Source organism: Choloepus didactylus, chromosome 17 (assembly GCF_015220235.1).
Source record: "Choloepus didactylus isolate mChoDid1 chromosome 17, mChoDid1.pri, whole genome shotgun sequence".
NCBI classification, from domain to species: domain Eukaryota; kingdom Metazoa; phylum Chordata; class Mammalia; order Pilosa; family Megalonychidae; genus Choloepus; species Choloepus didactylus.
Genome location: NC_051323.1, coordinates 75,822,125 through 75,839,076, shown reverse-complemented (window position 1 = coordinate 75,839,076; position 16,952 = coordinate 75,822,125). Strand labels below are relative to the sequence as shown.

Sequence of the window (16,952 nt, the reverse complement as noted above, 5' to 3'; positions counted from 1 at the left end):
GGGTGCGTGTGGGTGAGTGTGTGTGGGCATGCATGCTGCAAATAGGTTTGTGAGTGTGCATGTATAAGTGTGCAAACAGGTGCATGAATGTGCACTGTGTATGTGGGTGGGCATGTAAGTGTGTGTGCATATATGTGCATGAGTACTCGTGGGCATGTGTGCACAGGTGTGTGTGTGTGTGTTGCTGTGTGTGCACATGGGTGTTCATGTGTGCACATGTAGGTGTGAGTGTGCATGTATTTGTGTGCAGGCATGGTGTGCACATGTGTGAGTGTGGGTGAGCATGCGGGTGTGAAAGTGTGTGCACATGGGTGTGTGTGGAGAGAATCTGCTAGGGGGGTGGAACCGTAGCAGATGAGGCAGGCTGAGGACTTTGAGCCTTTCTGGAGAATTCATCCGCAGAGGATTTGATGGAACAAAGGAAGAGAGGAGGAGGTGGAATAAAGACAAGAGAACAAAGGGGCTGCCGGCCCTGCAGGGCGGCCTCGCAGACAAGCTGCTAGCTGCCCTTGACCCCACCTTCACCCCTCCACGTGCCCTCCATGGCCTTTGGGGGGCACAAGGGCTGACCCATCTGCTCCTTCCTGAAGCTCCCTGAGCCCTCTCGCTGCCCAGGCCAGTGGCGAGGAGAGGGCCATAGACCAAGGATGATGGGCGTTCGGGGGTCGCGAGGAGCCCCCTGCCCTGTGCAGAGGCTAGAGGGCAGCTGAGTGGGCTGCGGGCTCTGGAGCAGTCAGGGCGTCCCCCATGAGGTCTCTCTGAGGGATGACCAGGAGAGGGGGTGGGAAGCAGGTGGGGAAGGAGGGTACCCTGGCCTGGGCTAGACCCCGGCCGGGCCCTGGGGAGCTGGCCTGCAGAAGGACCCTAGAGGAGGCGGGTCAGGGCGGGAGGGCTCTGTCCTTACCACCCCAGGGGGCTCCTCCACCAGAAGGGGTGGGCTCCTCACTGCACTTGCCCCAGAGCCAGGGGCACCTGCCCAGCCAGTCACCCCACCCATGGGGGTGCGGGGCAGAGGGTGGGGCACCCCAAGCCAGGTGCCACATGTCTGGAAGCCTAAGACAGCCAAGGGGGACGTAGGGTGAGCCCCCCTTGAGGCCCTCCCCGCTGGTGGGGGGCTATGCCAGGTTTGTGCTGCAGCCCCCACAGAGAGCCATATGCCTCTGCACATTGGGGAGCCGGAAATGGAGTGGGGGGCACCACTTTTCCCTTCCTCCAAACAGCACCTTCGAAACGGGCCCCCTCACCTTCTCCCGCTGTTCCCCCCAACACTGACAGGGATTCAGAGCCTGCACAGGGGACAGGGGTGGGGGGGATCTGCAGGTCCCAGGAGACAAGGACCCCTCACTGGGGTCTGGGAGCATGGCCAGGACTCCAAGCCAGGGAAGAAAATAAACAAGTTTGCAGGCACCTTGGGCCGAGACTGCGGGCGCCTCCCCCCCCCTGCCCTCCTTCCCACCACCCACCCCCACGCCCCGCACTTAAGGCCAGCTCCTGACACTCATCACTCTTCCCCACTTCCTGGAGGCAGGAGACCCTGACAGCCCAACTTATTTTTAGTCAACTGCTGCTGCAGCGGGTGAGAAGCTGAGGCCGCTGGCTGCAGGCCTCAACCCACCCTGCCCCTGCCCCCTGAGGGGCGGCCTGGGGCCAGAGGGCCCCTGGAACGTGAGTGAGCCCCCCCGCCCCCCGCCACATGCATGGCTGGGCCAGTGGCCCCCACGTGCCCACCGGGGCCTCTCCCGCCTGAGGTCATCCTGCCCCCACCTGCCAGACCCCGCAGGCACTGCCCCCACAGGCACTCCCTCCTCTGGGGCCTGGGGGAGCCCACTTCTTGGGGAACCCCTACTCAGGGAGCCCCACTCTCGTCTCTGTGCTCTGAGCTCCTGGTGACCTCCATGGGCTCTCTCGCCAGCTGGAGCCCCCCATCCCTGGGCGTCTCTCGGTGGCCTTCTGGCCGGGCAAGGAGCTCGGCACCGGGAAGAGACCCGGGTGCAGGCAGGTTTCCACACGAGCCCTTCACCCTGCATGTCCTGGGCCAGTGTCCAGCCCGAGGTGCACCACGTGGGCATGGTGAGGGCACATGGCTGGGGGCAGGAAACAGGAGCCCTGCTGTCGGGGCTGGAGCCCAGATTCCCGCCCCCAGGGGCGGCGCAGCAAACACCCTGCATCTGTCATTGCCTGAACCCCCACACCCCTTTCAGATACCCCCCCAACCGTGCTCAGCTCCGTCCCAGAGTCCTCATAAACACGGTGTCTGAACGTCACTGTGTTTCCAGGGATAGTTCAGCACCCGGGGAGTCAGGTGCCAGCCCTTCCATTTCCCTGTCTCCCAGGCCCCGCCAGCCCCAGGACGCAGAGAGGCTGGGCAGCGAGGACCCCAGGCCTGGTGGAGCTACGCTCTGGTAGGGACAGGGCCGGATACACGAGTGGAAACCGTGGCATGCCCGCGGTGACTGGAGCTAGGAGAGAAAGGAAAGCAGGCAAGGAGGGAAGGAGGGAAGGAGGGCTTGGAAGGAGGCCTGGGAAGGCCGTGGTGGCGTGCGGACGGTGACCTCAGTGTCGTCGGTGGGGGCCGTTTGCCGGTTTGAAGCTGTTATGGACGTCAGAAGAGCCAGGATCTTTTAATCGTCTTATTGGGTGGAACCTTTTGATTGAGTGTTTCCGTGGAGATGTGACCCCGCCCATTCAGGGTGGGTCTTCATTTACGAAGATCATGGCGTCCTTTCAGAGAGCTCCCGGAGAGAGGGAGACGACAGAGATGCTCAGAGGTGCTTGCAGATGCAGACGGAAGGATGTTTGCAGATGCTAAGCTAAGAGATGAAGGCCAGAGTTTGCCCCAGAGAAGCTAAGAGAGGACCCCCAGACGCTTAGAGAGAAACGCCCCAGGAGAACAAGGATGCACAGAGGCTGAGAGAGAGAAGCTAAGAGAGACAGAAGCCCAGAGACATTTTGGAGAAAGCCATTTTGAAACCAGAACCCACGAGCAAAGGACCAGCAGACGCCAGCCAAGTGCCTTCCCAGCTGACAGAGGCGTTCCGGATGCCATCAGCCTTTCTTCAGTGAAGGTGTCCTCTCATTGATGCCTTAGTTCGGACACTTTTGTGGCCTTAGAACTGTAAATTGTAACCTAATAAACCCCTTTTATAAAAGCCAGTCCAATTCTGGTGTTTTGCATTCTGGCAGCTTTAGCAAACCAGAACTGGGTGGCTGCTTGCGATCACTGTCGGGGCGTCCACTCCTGCAGCCCAGAAAATACCAGTGTCCACCCTCAGAGCAGAGCCCATGGGATTGGCAGCACGAAGGGCCCTTAACCATCCTTGTCTTGCCTTACACACTCCTGGGAAGCCCCACAAGTGCCCTGCACCCCTTCTGCAGCCTTCCCCATCTCTGGCCCAGGGCCGGGCATGCTGTCCCAGAGGCCCCTACCTCCGGAGACACCAGCCATGCTCTCCCTGCCTGGCCCCTCACCATCCGGCCCGTCTACCCTTCTGCGCTCCGAGCCCGTCCCTGCCACCCCCTCCCGGGGTACCCTGGTGTATGTCCAGCTCTGCGGGGTCAGCGCTCCTGCCTCTCACTCAGCTGGAGCCAAGATAGAATCTTCCAACAGAACCTCCCTAGGAAACATGGAAAAACAAAACAAGAAAACACCAAATCAGAGGCGCATTCCCAGAGCCCAGGGCCCCCCACCGTGGGTGGCTCCCGCCAAGGCTGCCCCCACTTGGGGGGAAACTGGCTCACTCGGCAAATGCTCGGCACCAGGCTCTGCTCCAGGCCAGCGGCACAGGGCGGCACCGGAGGGGGCCCCTCCCAGCCGGGCTGAACTGGGGGCCGCAGGGGACAAGTCTGGTTTGTGTTTAGGAGCTGCCTCCTCCCCTGAGCCCCTGGGAGCTTTGTTCCCAACCCACAGCTCCGGCTTGCCCCTCAGGGAGGACCCCCCAGTTCTCTGTCTGTGGCCCCATCCCCAAGCGCCCCTCCCCTCTGCCACCCCTTTAGGCCCCTCACCAGGCGCCTCTCAGGACGGAGCTCTCCCGGCCACGACCCCCACCCCGTCTCCCGGGCCCCCCAGCCCGCCTTGGGGGTGACTTTCAGGACGGCCCTGCTGGACCTCCCTGCAGCGGGGAGGTGGCTGGGGGTGTGACCTGGGCTGGGGGGGACGGAGGCCATGTCTGTGGGCCGGTGAAGGGGAGCTGTGTCCCCCGTGCTGCGGCCTGGTGGGGCCTGTGGAGAGGGTTTGGGGTGGAGGGTGTGGCACGGTGGCCGCAGGCTAATCCTGAGGCTCCAGCCAGGACAGACAAGCGGGAAAAGGCAGGAAAAGGCGGGAGAAGGCGGGAGAAGGCGGTGGGTGGGGGCGGAGATGCCGCCTCGGTTTCCCCTCCCTCAGCCCGCCCAGCGGCCCCGTCCAGCTCCTCCATCTGACAGGGAGGAACTTGAGGCCCAGAGAGGTGAAGGGACTTGCCCAACCTCGCCCACAATCTGGGGCCCTGAAGGGACCGCGGCCTTTGGCCCCCCAGTGCTCCTGGAACACCCTTCAGCGTGCGCCCCCCCCAACTCCAGCCACAGGCCACCGCCTGGCCCCCAGCAGTGGTGGGGGTCCACAGTGCACCCCGACTTGCAGCTGGGACAGCTGCGTCCAAGTGGCCCCCGACAAGGAGCACACGGGGCCTGTGGAGAGCGCAGACACCCCCTTCCGGCCACCCCCTCCCCCGGCGTCCAGGGACTGCGGCTGCCGGCTCGGGCCGCCTCCCACGCTCCCTCCTCCAGCTGCAGCTGGGCCGGGCTGGGAACCGGGGCGCAGGGACTCCTGGGTCCCCCGCGGCTGGCCCCGGCCTCCTGGAACAGCCCCGGGTCCCCAGGGCAGGCAGGGGGTTCCTCCGAGGGAGGAAGAGGGGGGCCCACCCCTAACCCCCCTGGGGAAAGCGGAGGTCAGGGCCCTGCACCCTCGGCCATGCCCAGCACCGCCCCGCCGGCCCCGGAGCAGGGACCCAGAGGCCGGCAGCGCCCGAAATAGCCCTGACTGTCCAGGGAGGGGGCGCCTGCTGGTCTCCAGGCAGTTCCGGTCCCCTGGCAGCCACCACGGGCCACGGAGCCCGAGGCCCATCCCTGGGGGCCGGGGGGGGGTGCTCAGTGAGAGGGGAGCGGGCTCCCGAGGCCCGCGAAGTGGCAAGGGCCGGGGGGGGGGGCAGGAAGGGGGGGGAGAGAGGGGAGGGGAGGGGGGAGGGAGGAGGGGGAGGGGAGGGAGGGAGGAGGGGGAGGAAGAGGAGGGAGGGGATGGAAGGGAAGAAGGAAGAGGAGAGAAAGGGGGGAGGGAGGGGAGGGGGGAAGGGAAGAGGAGGGAGGGGGCGGCAGGGTCCCAGGACTGGAGGCAGCTGTTTAAAGGGGGGGCGCCTCCCCTTGGAGCCCCTCCTATTCCACAGCCGACCTCTGACCCGAAGGTCGGTTCAAGGGCAGAGGCTTTGGCTGGGGACCAGGTAGGGTGTGAGGGGACCGGAGCCAGGAGCCCGGGGGGGCACGAGCGGCCATCAACCTCCCTCCAGCTCTGGCCTCTGATCATGGCCTCCCCCCACTGGCCGGACAGAACGAAGGACGGAAGCAGGGCGCACACGGCATCCCAGCCTCTGATTTTAGGCGAGCACTCCCTGCCTCCCCTCCCAGCACGGAGCCGTGGGGTGGGGGCTCCCCGCCTGGGGCCTGCTCCCACGGGTGCTAGCAGCAGGGAGCCCTGCCTGGGGGTCCGCAGGGGAGACCCCTGCGCTCACACAGGGAGGCTCCCTGGGACCGGGAGGCAGATCACGACCAGCTAGGGGGAGATGAGAGCCCACTGTGGTCTGTGCCCCAGCCCTGGGTGGCCTCCACGGCCTCGGTTTCCTTGCCTGTGAAATGGGGTAATAAACACCCCTGTCTCCGATGACACGTGTTGAGCACGGAGCCCGGTGCAGACCCTGAGAAATCAGAGCTACCATTTTCACTCCTCTTGCCCCTGCCCAGCTCGGACCCCGGGCCCGGCCCTGCACAGCCGATCAACCCAGGAGCCCCCCAGAGCCCCCAGCACCAGGCCCTGCCAGGTGCCTCGGGGACCACAGCCCAGTCCCCTCGGGGGCAGCCAGGACACCGAGAGCCTAGGGCCTGCCCAGGAGCAGCTAGAGGGAGGCAGAAGCAGGACGGGAGCCCGGGCCCCCCACCCGCGCCACCCCTGCTGCCCGGGACCCACAACCGAAGCGGAAGCAGAGCCAGCACCGGGGGCAGGTGCCTCCTCCCCAGCCACACAACCCCGCAGGCTGGGGGTCCCTCGGCAAGGCCTCCCAGCACCCACCCCGAATGGAGAATCGTGTTGGGGACAGGGGCTGTGGGCCGGGCCCGAGAACCAGGAGCCCACCCACCCCTCCACGGGGACCCTCCGTGCACGTGGGAGCCGAGGATGCACCAAGGACGTTCCCGCTCCCCTGGACTTCCCGGCCGGGGCCCGGGGGGCGGCTGGGTCTCTGCACTCCCAAGGGCGTCCCCCGTGGCCCAGGACCAGCCTCTGCTCAGGGGGCTGCAGGGTCGTCCTGAGCCCCCCGCACCCCTTCGCCTCTTCTTTAACTGTCTCCCTGCCAGCCTCCCGTGCCCTTCACTCAGGGGCGTCCTAAGAAAGGGGTCTCCAGGGGACAGCTGCACCCAACCAGGGAAGCCCGGTCCACCTGGTGGGCTGCCGAGCCCCCTGCCCACTTCCCACCCCTCGTGCCGCTGCGTTTGCTGTTTACTCCAGGGGGGCTGGGGGGAGATGAGCCCCTGGCTCCACTGCTCCCAGCCGCCTCGGCAGCTCTCCAGCCCTCGGGTGCGCTCGGGGAGGTTGAGGGGTGGGGGTGAGAGGACCCGACTGGGAGCCGGGGCCCTGGGGTCCAGTCGCAGCTGCACCACCTGTTAGCTGGGTGACCCCGTGCCTCAGTTTCCTCATCTGAGACCTGAACAAGGGAGCACAGGCCCTGGCCCAGGGTGGGCTGCCGGCAAGGGCTTCCTGGATGTGGGCCTGCCATCCCTGGAGTTCGGTTACAATTCCTTCGGTAGGAAGGTGTGGCATGGTGGGCACACGATTGGGAAACCCGGGTTTGAGGCCTGGCTCGGCCACCCTGGAGCTGGTGGGGTCTGGGGCAAGCCCCCTCCCCCTCTGGGCCTCGGTCTCCCCTGTAATGAAATTCGGGGTCAGGACTGGGAAGCATTCGGCACACAGACCTCTACTCACCCATCTGGTGCCCGGGACAGACATCAACAATCGACCACGGCACTGCCGCTGCTGTATCCAGCCAGACACAGCCCCAGAATCTCCACCCGGCCGGCACCACTGAATGAGAGCTGGTGCCAGAGATGGAGCCAGCTGCCCCTGCACCCAAATTTCACGGCGTTGTGGTTTGCAGACCCAGTGGGGTCACCCTGGGCCTCAGTTTCCTCTTCTGTGAAATGACCGCACCCAGCGAGGTGGAAGATCACAGGGGAGAACGGGTCATGAACGGCCCAGCTCCGCAGGGCAGCTCCTGCCGCTCTCCCCCCACCCCGGGGCCAGCCCCCCGCAGACCCCTCGGCCACGGGAGGCAGCGTGGTCCAGCACGGAGAGCCGGGACCCGGATGGCCCTCGGGAAGTCATGCACCGTCTCTGAGCCTCGGTTTCAATACATTGGACTGACACTAAATCTTCTGGGGCAGAGAGAAGGATGAAACGATGTAATACCCTGAGGCCTTGACAGTGCCCCAGGAGAGCGCCGCCCGGGAAACCAGAGCAGCGGGCAGCCCCGACCCACCATTAGGGGTGGGCACTCTGTCTGGCAGGAGGAGCTGGGGGCCTCCGTGAGGCTCTGTCCTGTGGGGTCCCTGCTGGTTGCTCCTGGAAGAGGCTGTGACCCCCAGAAAGCACACAGGTGGCCCGTGGCCTCCTGGATCCTGGTCACAGCAGGGGCAGGGGCTCCCGCCATCAGACCCCAGCCCTCCCTCCCCGGCCTCCCCTGCCCTGGGGTCTGTTGCCAGCCCACCCACGGCCCGCTGCTGTGTGTCCCCAGCGACCAGGCTGCCATCGGGCCTCCCCTGCCCTCGGGCCCACCAGGCTGCGTGGAGAGGCAGCTGGGGGGCCTGGAAGCCGGGGGGACTCAGGTCTTAAATCAGCTCCCGGGGTGGCTCTGGCAGCCACTCCCCGGGGATGCAGAGAAGATTGAGGAGCATGATGCCCACTGGGGCTCCCACTCCAACATCCTTCCATCCTTCTGTCACTGACTCGCACAGCGGGGATGGCCCGAGGCACACCAGCTCCATGCGCGCTCCCCCACCCCTCATGGGAGGCAGCAGCTTAAAGCCCTCGGCAGGGGCCACCCCCCACCGCCTGCGCCCCTGCCACTGCCCACCCCCGCGGGTGCCTCCCCCACCTGCGCTGGCCCCAGGGCCTCTGCCTCCCACCCCGCAGGGCTAGTTGGGGGCTGCCTCTCTGTGTCACAAGCTGACCAGCCACAGCCTTCACGGGTGCCGTCCCCTTGCCGCTCACCTCCCAGGTCTCGGTGTCCTCCTGCTGATCCCTCCAGCCCCAGCCCCAGGGCCCCCTCCCCCGGGGAGCCTCCACCGTCACCCCCACTGATGGGGACAGGAGACGCAGGATGGCTGGTGGATGGAGGCCGGGGCGCTGGCCCTGGGACGGTGCCCCAGCTCATGGGCCACGCCGCGTCCACTGTGCAACGAGCAGGGGGTCACCACCTCCCAGTGGCCTGGGCAACAAGGACACAGTTTGCTTATTACAAAATATCCTTTATTGATAAAATAGGTCAGACTTTGTAAAAACACCTGCAGGTTACGACAAGCAGGCCACAGGCAGCAGTGCCAGGGGTCCCACGGGGTCCCGCACGGGGCACACACAAGACCAGCCAGCAGATGTGCCCAGCCAGCCCCGCCCCGGGCCAAGGCCCCACAACCGGGGCCCGGGAACCAGCCGGACACCGCCTCCCCTCCCGTCCCGGCCAGCCCCTGCAGTGACAACAGCAGCTGCCCGCTCTGCCCCATAAGCCCCACGAGCCAAAGCTGCTGAGTCCAGGTGCCGGGCTCCCCCTTTCCAGGTGCCAGGGTCTGAGGACGGGGAGAGCCAGCAGGGAGAGGTCCCCGGAGCCCCCAGCTGGGTGGGGCCATGCAGTCAGGTGCGAGCTGGTCAGCTGACACCCACCCGGGGTAGGAGCCCTTGTCGACAGGGACCCTGCTCACCTGCTCCGGCCCCAGCACCCCGCCTGTGGGATCCGTCCCCCCACCACAGCCGCTCATCCCAGACTGTCCCATGTATGGGTATTTTTAGCTCTCTTGGGGAGACAGTTTGCCTCCCACTGGGGCCCAAAGCCACTGAAACCCCTCTTGGTGTTGCAGGTGAAATGTCGAGAAGCCATCATGAGGCCTAATGTTGCAAACGTTTGCAGAACACGCACACATTCTCAGAGATCCTTTAACTAAGCAGGGATTCTGTCTGCCACTCCCGGCTTCCAGCTCAGGGTAGGAATTCACACACCCCAGGCACAGAACAAAAGTCTATAGGGAGACGGGTGGTGGCAAACACACAGAAAGGGGACTTTTTTATATCACCGGATAATCACATTTTCTGGTTCTTTAGCATCCCCCCCACAGAGCTCAAAGCTTTCTGCAAAACCTTTCATCTCCTGGCAAGTAGGCGGCCAGTGACTGTCGCTAGTGTGGGCAGGGGCTAGATGCCAGCGATCGGGGGTCTGCCGCCGAGGCAGAGGCCAGGCCTCTAGACCCCACCGTGATGACCGCGAGCCCCCGACTCCCAGAGGTATGCCGGGCGCAGAAACTAGTCCACGGTTCTGGGCTTTAAAGGAGCTAAAAGTTCAAAAGCAGGGGGGCAGGAGAGAAGGGCCCAGACACAATGCCAGCCCCCAACCCCCCACCCAGCCTGAAGGGGCCCACGGGTGCCCGGAGGGTTGAAGGGTCTCTGTTTCTGCCCCCTCCTCAGCAACAGGCTCGCCTAGGGGCAGTGGAAGGTTGGTGTCCTGCTCTTTGGGGGGAAGAGGAGAAACAAGCAAAAGCATCACAAGCAAGAGTCCAGCCAGGGAAACCGGGGTCCTTGAGGAAGGGGTGTCCGTCTGTTGGCTTGTAGGGGCCGGGGTTCTGGAAGGGAAGGCCTCGCTTCTCGCCTGGCCTCACCTGCATTCAGGGAGGTCTGAGCCTCATGTACCCACCTGTGCTCAGGTGGACTTGGGAGAAGAGCCCCCCAGCCCCCGGCCGGTCAGCAAGGGGAGGCTTCAGATGGACGCTGCAAGGGGCACTCCAGCACCCCCATCCCGGAGGGCTCCAAGGCGAGGCCCGCAGGACCAAGGTGGGCACCAGAAAGCCCCAGGGAGGCCGGCACATCGAGGAGGCCAGGACACAGGTGGCCCTGGCACACCTGGCACTGACCCCGGGCAGGCAGCAGGCCGGCGGGCTCACGAGGCCGTCTGGGTCCACCGGCGGCAAAGGATCCTTCGGAAGGCGCGGCGGAAGTCCTGGTTGAAGATGGTGTAGATGACGGGGTTGAGCGAGCTGTTGCAGTAGCCGATCCAGAAGAAGAACTGGAAGAGGCCGGGGGGCACCTTGCAGTGCTGTGGGCAGATGGCGCCCAGGCTGTAGCTGAAGAAGAAGGGGAACCAGCAGAGGACGAAGACCCCGATGACCACGGCCAGCACGAAGGTGAAGCGCTTCTCCCGCGTCAGCTGCGCCCGCCGACGCCACCACTGCCCACTCACCGCACCTGCACCCCTGCCCAGGAGCACCTGGCCGCGGAGGGTGGCCAGCACCCGGGAGCCCTGAGGTGGTGGCAGCGGGGGGCTGCCAGCAGGGGCAGGGGAGGCCGGGGGGACCTCGGGCTCACCGTCTCCCCCGGCCTCCTGTTCCGGAGAGGCCCCGCCGGCGCCCTCCGTCGGGCCCTGGCCTGGGCTGGGAAGGGCAGGCCAGCCGGGTGGCAAGGCCTGGGCCCCAGGATCTTCCGGGGCGCCCCCCTCCTCGTCCTCCTCCGTAGCCTGGGAGTGGCCAGTGGCTTCTACACCAGTGGTCCCAGGAGAGGCCAGGGTGGGCCCCTTGGCTGCAGCCGCAGCCCCCTCCGGAAGGGGGCGGGGCTGCCTGGCCTCCCCGGGCGCACCCTTGGCCCTGGGGCCGCGGCGGTGGCTGCGCTTGGCGATCAGGTAGATGCGCAGGTAGACGAGGACCATGATGAGGCAGGGCGCGAAGAAGGAGCCGACGCTGGAGGCCAGGATGTACCAGGCCTCCTGGTTGAGCTTGCACTGGGGGCGCCCGCGGGGCTGGGGGCCCGGGTCCCCCTTGTAGACGAGGGGCGGAAGCGAGATGGCGGCCGCGATGAGCCACACGACCAGGATGGTGCGCTTGATGCGGCGCGGCGTGCGCTTGGAGTTGTACTCGAGCGCGCGGCTCACGGCCCAGTAGCGGTCCAGGCTGATGGCGCAGAGGTGCACGATGGACGACGTGCAGAAGAGCACGTCCAGCGCCAGGTACACCTCGCACCACGTGCGCCGGAAGTACCAGTAGCCCAGCAGCTCGTTGGCCAGCGAGAAGGGGATGATGAGCGTGGCCACCAGGATGTCGGCGGCCGCCAGCGACACCAGGAAGAGGTTCTGCGGCGCGCGCAGAGAGCGGCTGGTCAGCACGGCCAGGATGACCAGGGCGTTGCCGAAGATGGTGAAGATGATGAGGAAGGTGGTGACCGCCGCAATGGCCGCCGTGGCCTGCACCGAGTAGGGCTCCTGGTGGTCCATGGCGGGGCGAGCGCGCTGCCCGGCTTCGGCTAGACCGGGGGGTGGCCCCCACGGCGGCCTGGAAGGCGCCGGAGCCCCATGGCTGAGGGCCGCGGAGGTCGGGGGACGCCCGGCTCCGGCCACCGCCCTCCTACATCCTCTTGCAGCGGCGCCCGGCGTCCCTGCCGTCCGCCCCGAAGTTTGCCAAGTTGTCCCACTGCTGCGCCTGCCCCGGCCGGGCCGGGGGACCGCAGCGCCCTGGGCCGCGCGGCTGCTGGACGCACCGTGGGGCGCGGGGCCGGGCGCACCGGGCAGGGGCAGCGCCGCCTGCTCCGCTCGCTTGCCAGCGCCCGGAGCCGCGCCCGCCGCGGCAGGGGAGTGGGGAGCAGAGCGCGCGGAGGCGGCGCCGGGGAGGAGCCGGGGCGGGGGGGGGGAGCGAGGGAGGCGGTGCGGGCGGGCGGGCGGAGGGAGGGCGGCGGGGGCCCCGGCCGCCGCCCCGGCGCCCCTACCCTTCCTGGTGGCCGCCGCTGCGCCGTCGGAGGTCTGGGGGCCCCCCGGCGTCTGGGGGCTTCGGGACTGTGCGGCGGGCGCGAGCAGACGTGGAAGCGTCGGTGCGCGAGGGGCTGGGGCTGCGGGACCGGGGCTCCCGCGGGCGCTGAGGTGAGTCCCCTCGCCTGCGGACTGCTGGCCGGGGCGAGCGCCCGGGTCCGGGGCCGTTGGCTCCAGCCGCTCTCCCCTCCCGCCGCGAAGAGCTCCCAGGAGAGGGTGGGTGAGTGCGTTGGGGCGCGGGAGCCCGGGAACCTCACGCCTTCTACCCGGCGCCTCCGCAGTGGAGAAGCCAGGTGAGGAGCGGAGGGTCTGTGGCGAAGCCCTTCCCAAGCCCTTCCCAGCCCCGACCGGACCCCATCGGGCCCCGGAGCCCGAGGGGACGCGCGGAGCCCGGCAGGAGTGTCCCCTGAGGCCACCGCCCGCGCCGAGCCCATCCACGGCGGGCGACAAGCTCCGCGTCCCCTCCGCGTCCCCTCCGCGTCCTGGGGGAGCTGAAAAGGCTCCCAGCCCGGTGGGGGAAGCGGCGCTCGCAGCCTGCGATCCGCTGCCATGTTTCTCCGCAGCTGCCTCAGTTTCCCCCAGGAAGGACACAGGAGGTAAGAGGAAACAGTGCGTGGGAGGGGTGGGGGGGTGGCAAACTCCAGCCTCTTAACCAGGAGGAAGAGGTGTCCCCTCCCTGGCACAGAGCAGGGAGACCCAGCAGGGATCAAGGGGTCAAGGATGGGCTCTTTTGGACAGAGCTCAGAAAAAAAAAATCTAAAGGGCAGCCAGGAAAGGGAGGAGCTCCCGGAGGCCTGCGCCTCCCTGCCGTCCCCTGGGGCCAGGGCTGACCCAGCCCCTGCTCCAGGCCCTCCCGGCTGCAGGCCCGTGTGCGCGCACAGGCGCACGGCACAGCTCTCTCGGGTGGCAGTGGACAGAGGAGTTGGGTAAAAAAGACATTTCAGACTAAACCTACCCCTTCCATTTCACATTCAAGGAGCTTCTAGGCCCCTCAAGTCTCTCGCCCCCTCCCCCTGTGCCCACCCCAGGCCACGGCCACTGGTGCCAGCCTGTCAGCCTCAGTCTCCGGAGCCCCTAACGCTGGGCCTCGGGTTTGCAGCCCAGAGCGCTGCGTGGCCGGCCCTGCCCACGGAAATAAGCATCGATTTGCCTCTAAGACAAGGGCTCTTTCTCCCCCAAGGGCCCGGACTCATGCCAGCGTGCCCCCTGGACCCTCACTGCTGCCCACCCAGCCCTCACAGGAGCCCTTGGGCTGTGTCACCCCTGCCCACCCGCGTCACCCAGCCTCGTGGTTCCTCTTGACCCTGGCTAGGTGCTGCTCAGGCCGAGTTGGAGCGGGCAGCCAGCCTCCCTTGCCCCCTCCAGGCCGCAGCTGACTGCTCCAGGGGCAGGTCTTACAGGTGCCACCTTCCTGCTCGTTGGACGGGACCTGGGCCCATGTTGCCAAGGACGGAGAGGCCCCAGGAGCCCCCTCCCTGCGGAAGGACAAAAGAGGGGCCTTGAGCCTGAACAGCAGCCCCTTAGGCTCGTTTCTGCCTGTTGGAAGGGAAGGCACTTTCACCACCTCTAACTGCACTCGACTGGGGGGCGGCCCTGGGCTCTCCACCGCAAGCAGCACAGGCCTTTTGTCTTCTGACCCGTTTTTCCTTAAAGGGCCAGCTCCCAAGGCTTGTCAGGAACGGAGGCCAGAGGGGCCACAGGCCATCACCCAGCAAGTCACCACTAGGGTACACACCTGCCCAAAGGGGCAACTCCGGGTCTGCCCAGCGCCAGGCCCTGCCCAGCACCCCTAGAGCTCAGGTGCAGGTGGGGCCCCTAGGACAGAGTCCTCTGGGCAGGGGACCCAGGAGCTGCCCTGGGCTCAGCCTCCACCCGGGCTCTGGTGTCACCTCCCAGGGCCACCGCCCCCTCCTGCCCCACCCCAGCCGAGTGCAGCATGAGTGCCGCTGGCTCGATGCCCATCTCCCTCCATGGCTTTCCATTTCCCCCCACAAGCACCTCCGGGCACTGCCTGCTCCACCTGGCCGGGCATCAGCCAGGGGCAGGAATCCCGGCGCCTCCAGCTCTTCCCAAGCTGGAGCTGACCTCCACTGTCACCCGTCCCCTCTCATCCAAGAGTGCCTCCCCCAGCCCCACAGCCAGCCTCAGGCAGGGCCGCCTGGAGGACCCCCGTGGGAAGCGGCCACCCTGGGTCCCACCTCCCAACGCAGGAGCTGTTCACTGTGCCACAAACCCTCCTCACCCTCCTTCTGCGCTAGGTGTGCCCCACATGCACCGTGAGGCCCACTCCCCAGTCACCACCCTTGGGGCAGAGGAGGCCCCCACACTCCAGGTTCCCGGGCACCGGACCAGAGGGGCACCGAACGCCCAGGGCCCTGAATGGGGCGGGCTCGGCGGTTTGATGCATCACCCCCAATGGACATGCCCCCCAGCCACCAACCCCGGGCCCACGCTGGCAGGCGGCGAGGGGCAGGGGCAGCAGGGCTGGGTGGAGGCCCTTCTCAGGGAGGTCCCGGGAGAGACGGGCCAGGGGAAAGGTGACCTGGGAGGGAAATGGTGCCATCACTTCCCAACGGGGTGACAGTTGTCCCATCCCTGGCTGTGGCCTTTGGTGAAGCCCTGCAGCCACTGCCTCTCCAGGCCCAAGGGCTCGCCGGGACTGACACCCCACAGGCTTCCCGCCCCAGCTTTCCCCAGAGGCCCCCGAGACCCTTGTCCCCAGACTACCCTGTGTGACTCAACCTCCCTCCTCCTGGCCCCTTCTAGAACATGCGCCGGTGTCCTCTTCCCTCTGTGATGACTCGCCCGAGGCTGGACCAGCCTCCATCAGCATCCAGCCCCTGCCCCCGCGCCGGCAGCCGCTTTTTCTGGACTGAAACACACACCGCGTCCACTGGCCTCTCTCAAACGCTTGACCCCAATCTCCACACTCCCCTGGCACGCTCACTTTCCCACTCGTCAAAATTGGTCCCCCTCATTCTCGAACTGTCCAGCCGCCCCACCCCCCACCCCCCAGCCCAGGCTTTGACTGTGCTTCACTGTTGATAGAAACTGGGGGCTTCAGGCAGGGGCTCCCGCACCCTCCGTGCCCACTTGCACCTGGGCCTGAGCTCCGCTCGGCTCAGAGGCACGGCCCCTGCTACTGCCCTCATCCCGGCCTCTCTCGTCCCGCCAAGGACTGGACCTGACTCCCTGCTGCCTCCCACTCTTCGGGGGGGGTCCCCACTCCTGGGACGTCCTGTGTCCCCTGCAGCGGCCGGCCCCCAGTGGCCCCTCCTGAACGCCGTGCCCCAGGCATGTCGGACCCTCCCGCCTCTCCTCGGCCCTCCTAGGGTCCTGGCGGCCCTTTCCCGGGGCACCGGCTCCTTTTCCCACCTGGCCCCAGGTGCCCGGCTCACTCCAGCGTCCCCACAACGCTCCACAGGTCCTTCTCCCCTCAGCCCCCTTTCCCGGCTCCTCCTCCTTCCAGCTGCTAAAGTGGTCGTTCTCATGGGGGGCAATTTTGTCCCCCAACAGGCATTTGGCACTGACTGGAGATTTTGGGGTCATCCTGGCTGGGGTGGGGGGATGCCCCTGGTCTCTAGTGGGTAGAGACCAGAGACGCTGCTAGACATCCTACATGTACAGGACAAGGAATTCTCCAGCACAAAGTGCTAGCAGTGCCGAGGCTGAGGAGGCTGGCCTGAGTGGTGACGGCCCCGGCCCGTCCTGGGACCCTCCTCCCCTGCATCTGAGAGGGTCTCGGGAGCTCACCTGGCCCCTGCTTCCGTCTGGGTGTTGGGGGCTCCTGCCCAACTCTCCCACTCGGGCTCACCAGCCCATGTGCCCCTGAGCCACCAGCGTGAGCCAGCTGGCCCCCTGGAGCACAGCCAGCTCCCCGGGAACCTGCCGTCCCCACCATCCCCAGGGTGGTGACCAGGGTGCCGTGCCCTGCATGCCCTCCCCTCCTTCATCCCACCCCAGTGGAGCTGCCTCTGCCTCCGAAACGCACCCCAGCGTCTCCCCCTCCTCTGCCCCACCACCCCGGCACCTTCCATCCATTTTCCAGTGTAACCCAAGTGACTTTTCATAAGGCCAAGCCTGCTGCTCACCTCCGAGAGCCCCCCAGAGCTGCTTGCCATCCCCCCCGTCTCCCCTCTCTCACGGCCCCCAGGCCTGGCCCACCTGTGCCTACCGCCTCCCCCACGGTCACAGGCTCCCCCGCTCATCCGGGGTCCGCAGAGCCAGCCTCGGGGGGACCCTTCCCAACCGCAGCCTAAATCCCCCCTTCCCGTCACTGCCCCATCCAGATGGTCTCCTACCCACCCACAATGGTGCCCCCTCCCCCCATCCCTGAATATGACCTCCCGGGGGTGGACCCCAGCCCACCCACCCCGATACCTGAGCCTGCAGCAGAGCCTGCCGTGCCCCCGGAGGTTCAGCCAAGGGCAGGTGATGCGTGACAGTGGGGGAGAGGGGGAGTGGGCCACCCTGTCCTCAGGGCCCTGGGACCCCGCACTTATCCCACCCCCCGCCAGAACTCGAGGGGCTGAACCAGGACTGGACCACTGGGCCCTCGGCAGTGGCTCCTGGGGGGCCCCTCGTGACAAGGATAGACCCCCCCGAGCCGCAAGCCGCCCTGCCACGCCTTCTGGAGGACCCAGATTCAGAGAGAAAAGCTAAAGCCCA

The 16,952-nt window shown here is 66.7% G+C and overlaps 3 protein-coding genes across 3 annotated transcripts; 2 read left to right on the top strand and 1 right to left on the bottom strand.

The window, feature by feature from the left end:
• The first annotated feature begins 283 nt into the window (after positions 1-283).
• LOC119512156 (collagen alpha-1(III) chain-like) lies at positions 284-6,904 on the top strand. Its single transcript, XM_037806644.1, has 11 exons — positions 284-289; positions 1,558-1,665; positions 1,913-1,989; positions 2,040-2,215; positions 2,334-2,402; positions 3,397-3,554; positions 3,994-4,338; positions 4,512-5,117; positions 5,415-5,468; positions 5,576-5,700; positions 5,986-6,904. Exons 1-11 carry the CDS (start codon positions 284-286, stop codon positions 6,902-6,904), a joined length of 2,643 nt encoding a protein of 880 aa, XP_037662572.1.
• Positions 6,905-8,744: 1,840 nt separating this feature from the next.
• ADRA2B (adrenoceptor alpha 2B) lies at positions 8,745-12,032 on the bottom strand. The gene has a single exon (XM_037806925.1). The coding sequence runs from the start codon at positions 11,754-11,756 to the stop codon at positions 10,434-10,436; it is 1,323 nt and encodes a 440-aa protein (XP_037662853.1). The 5' UTR covers positions 11,757-12,032; the 3' UTR covers positions 8,745-10,433.
• Positions 12,033-12,251: 219 nt separating this feature from the next.
• Positions 12,252-15,815, top strand: LOC119512463 (nascent polypeptide-associated complex subunit alpha, muscle-specific form-like). Its single transcript, XM_037807137.1, has 3 exons — positions 12,252-12,880; positions 13,465-14,542; positions 15,051-15,815. The coding sequence occupies exons 2-3, from the start codon at positions 14,221-14,223 to the stop codon at positions 15,158-15,160; spliced, it is 432 nt and encodes a 143-aa protein (XP_037663065.1). The 5' UTR covers positions 12,252-12,880; positions 13,465-14,220; the 3' UTR covers positions 15,161-15,815.
• The last annotated feature ends 1,137 nt before the right edge of the window (positions 15,816-16,952 follow it).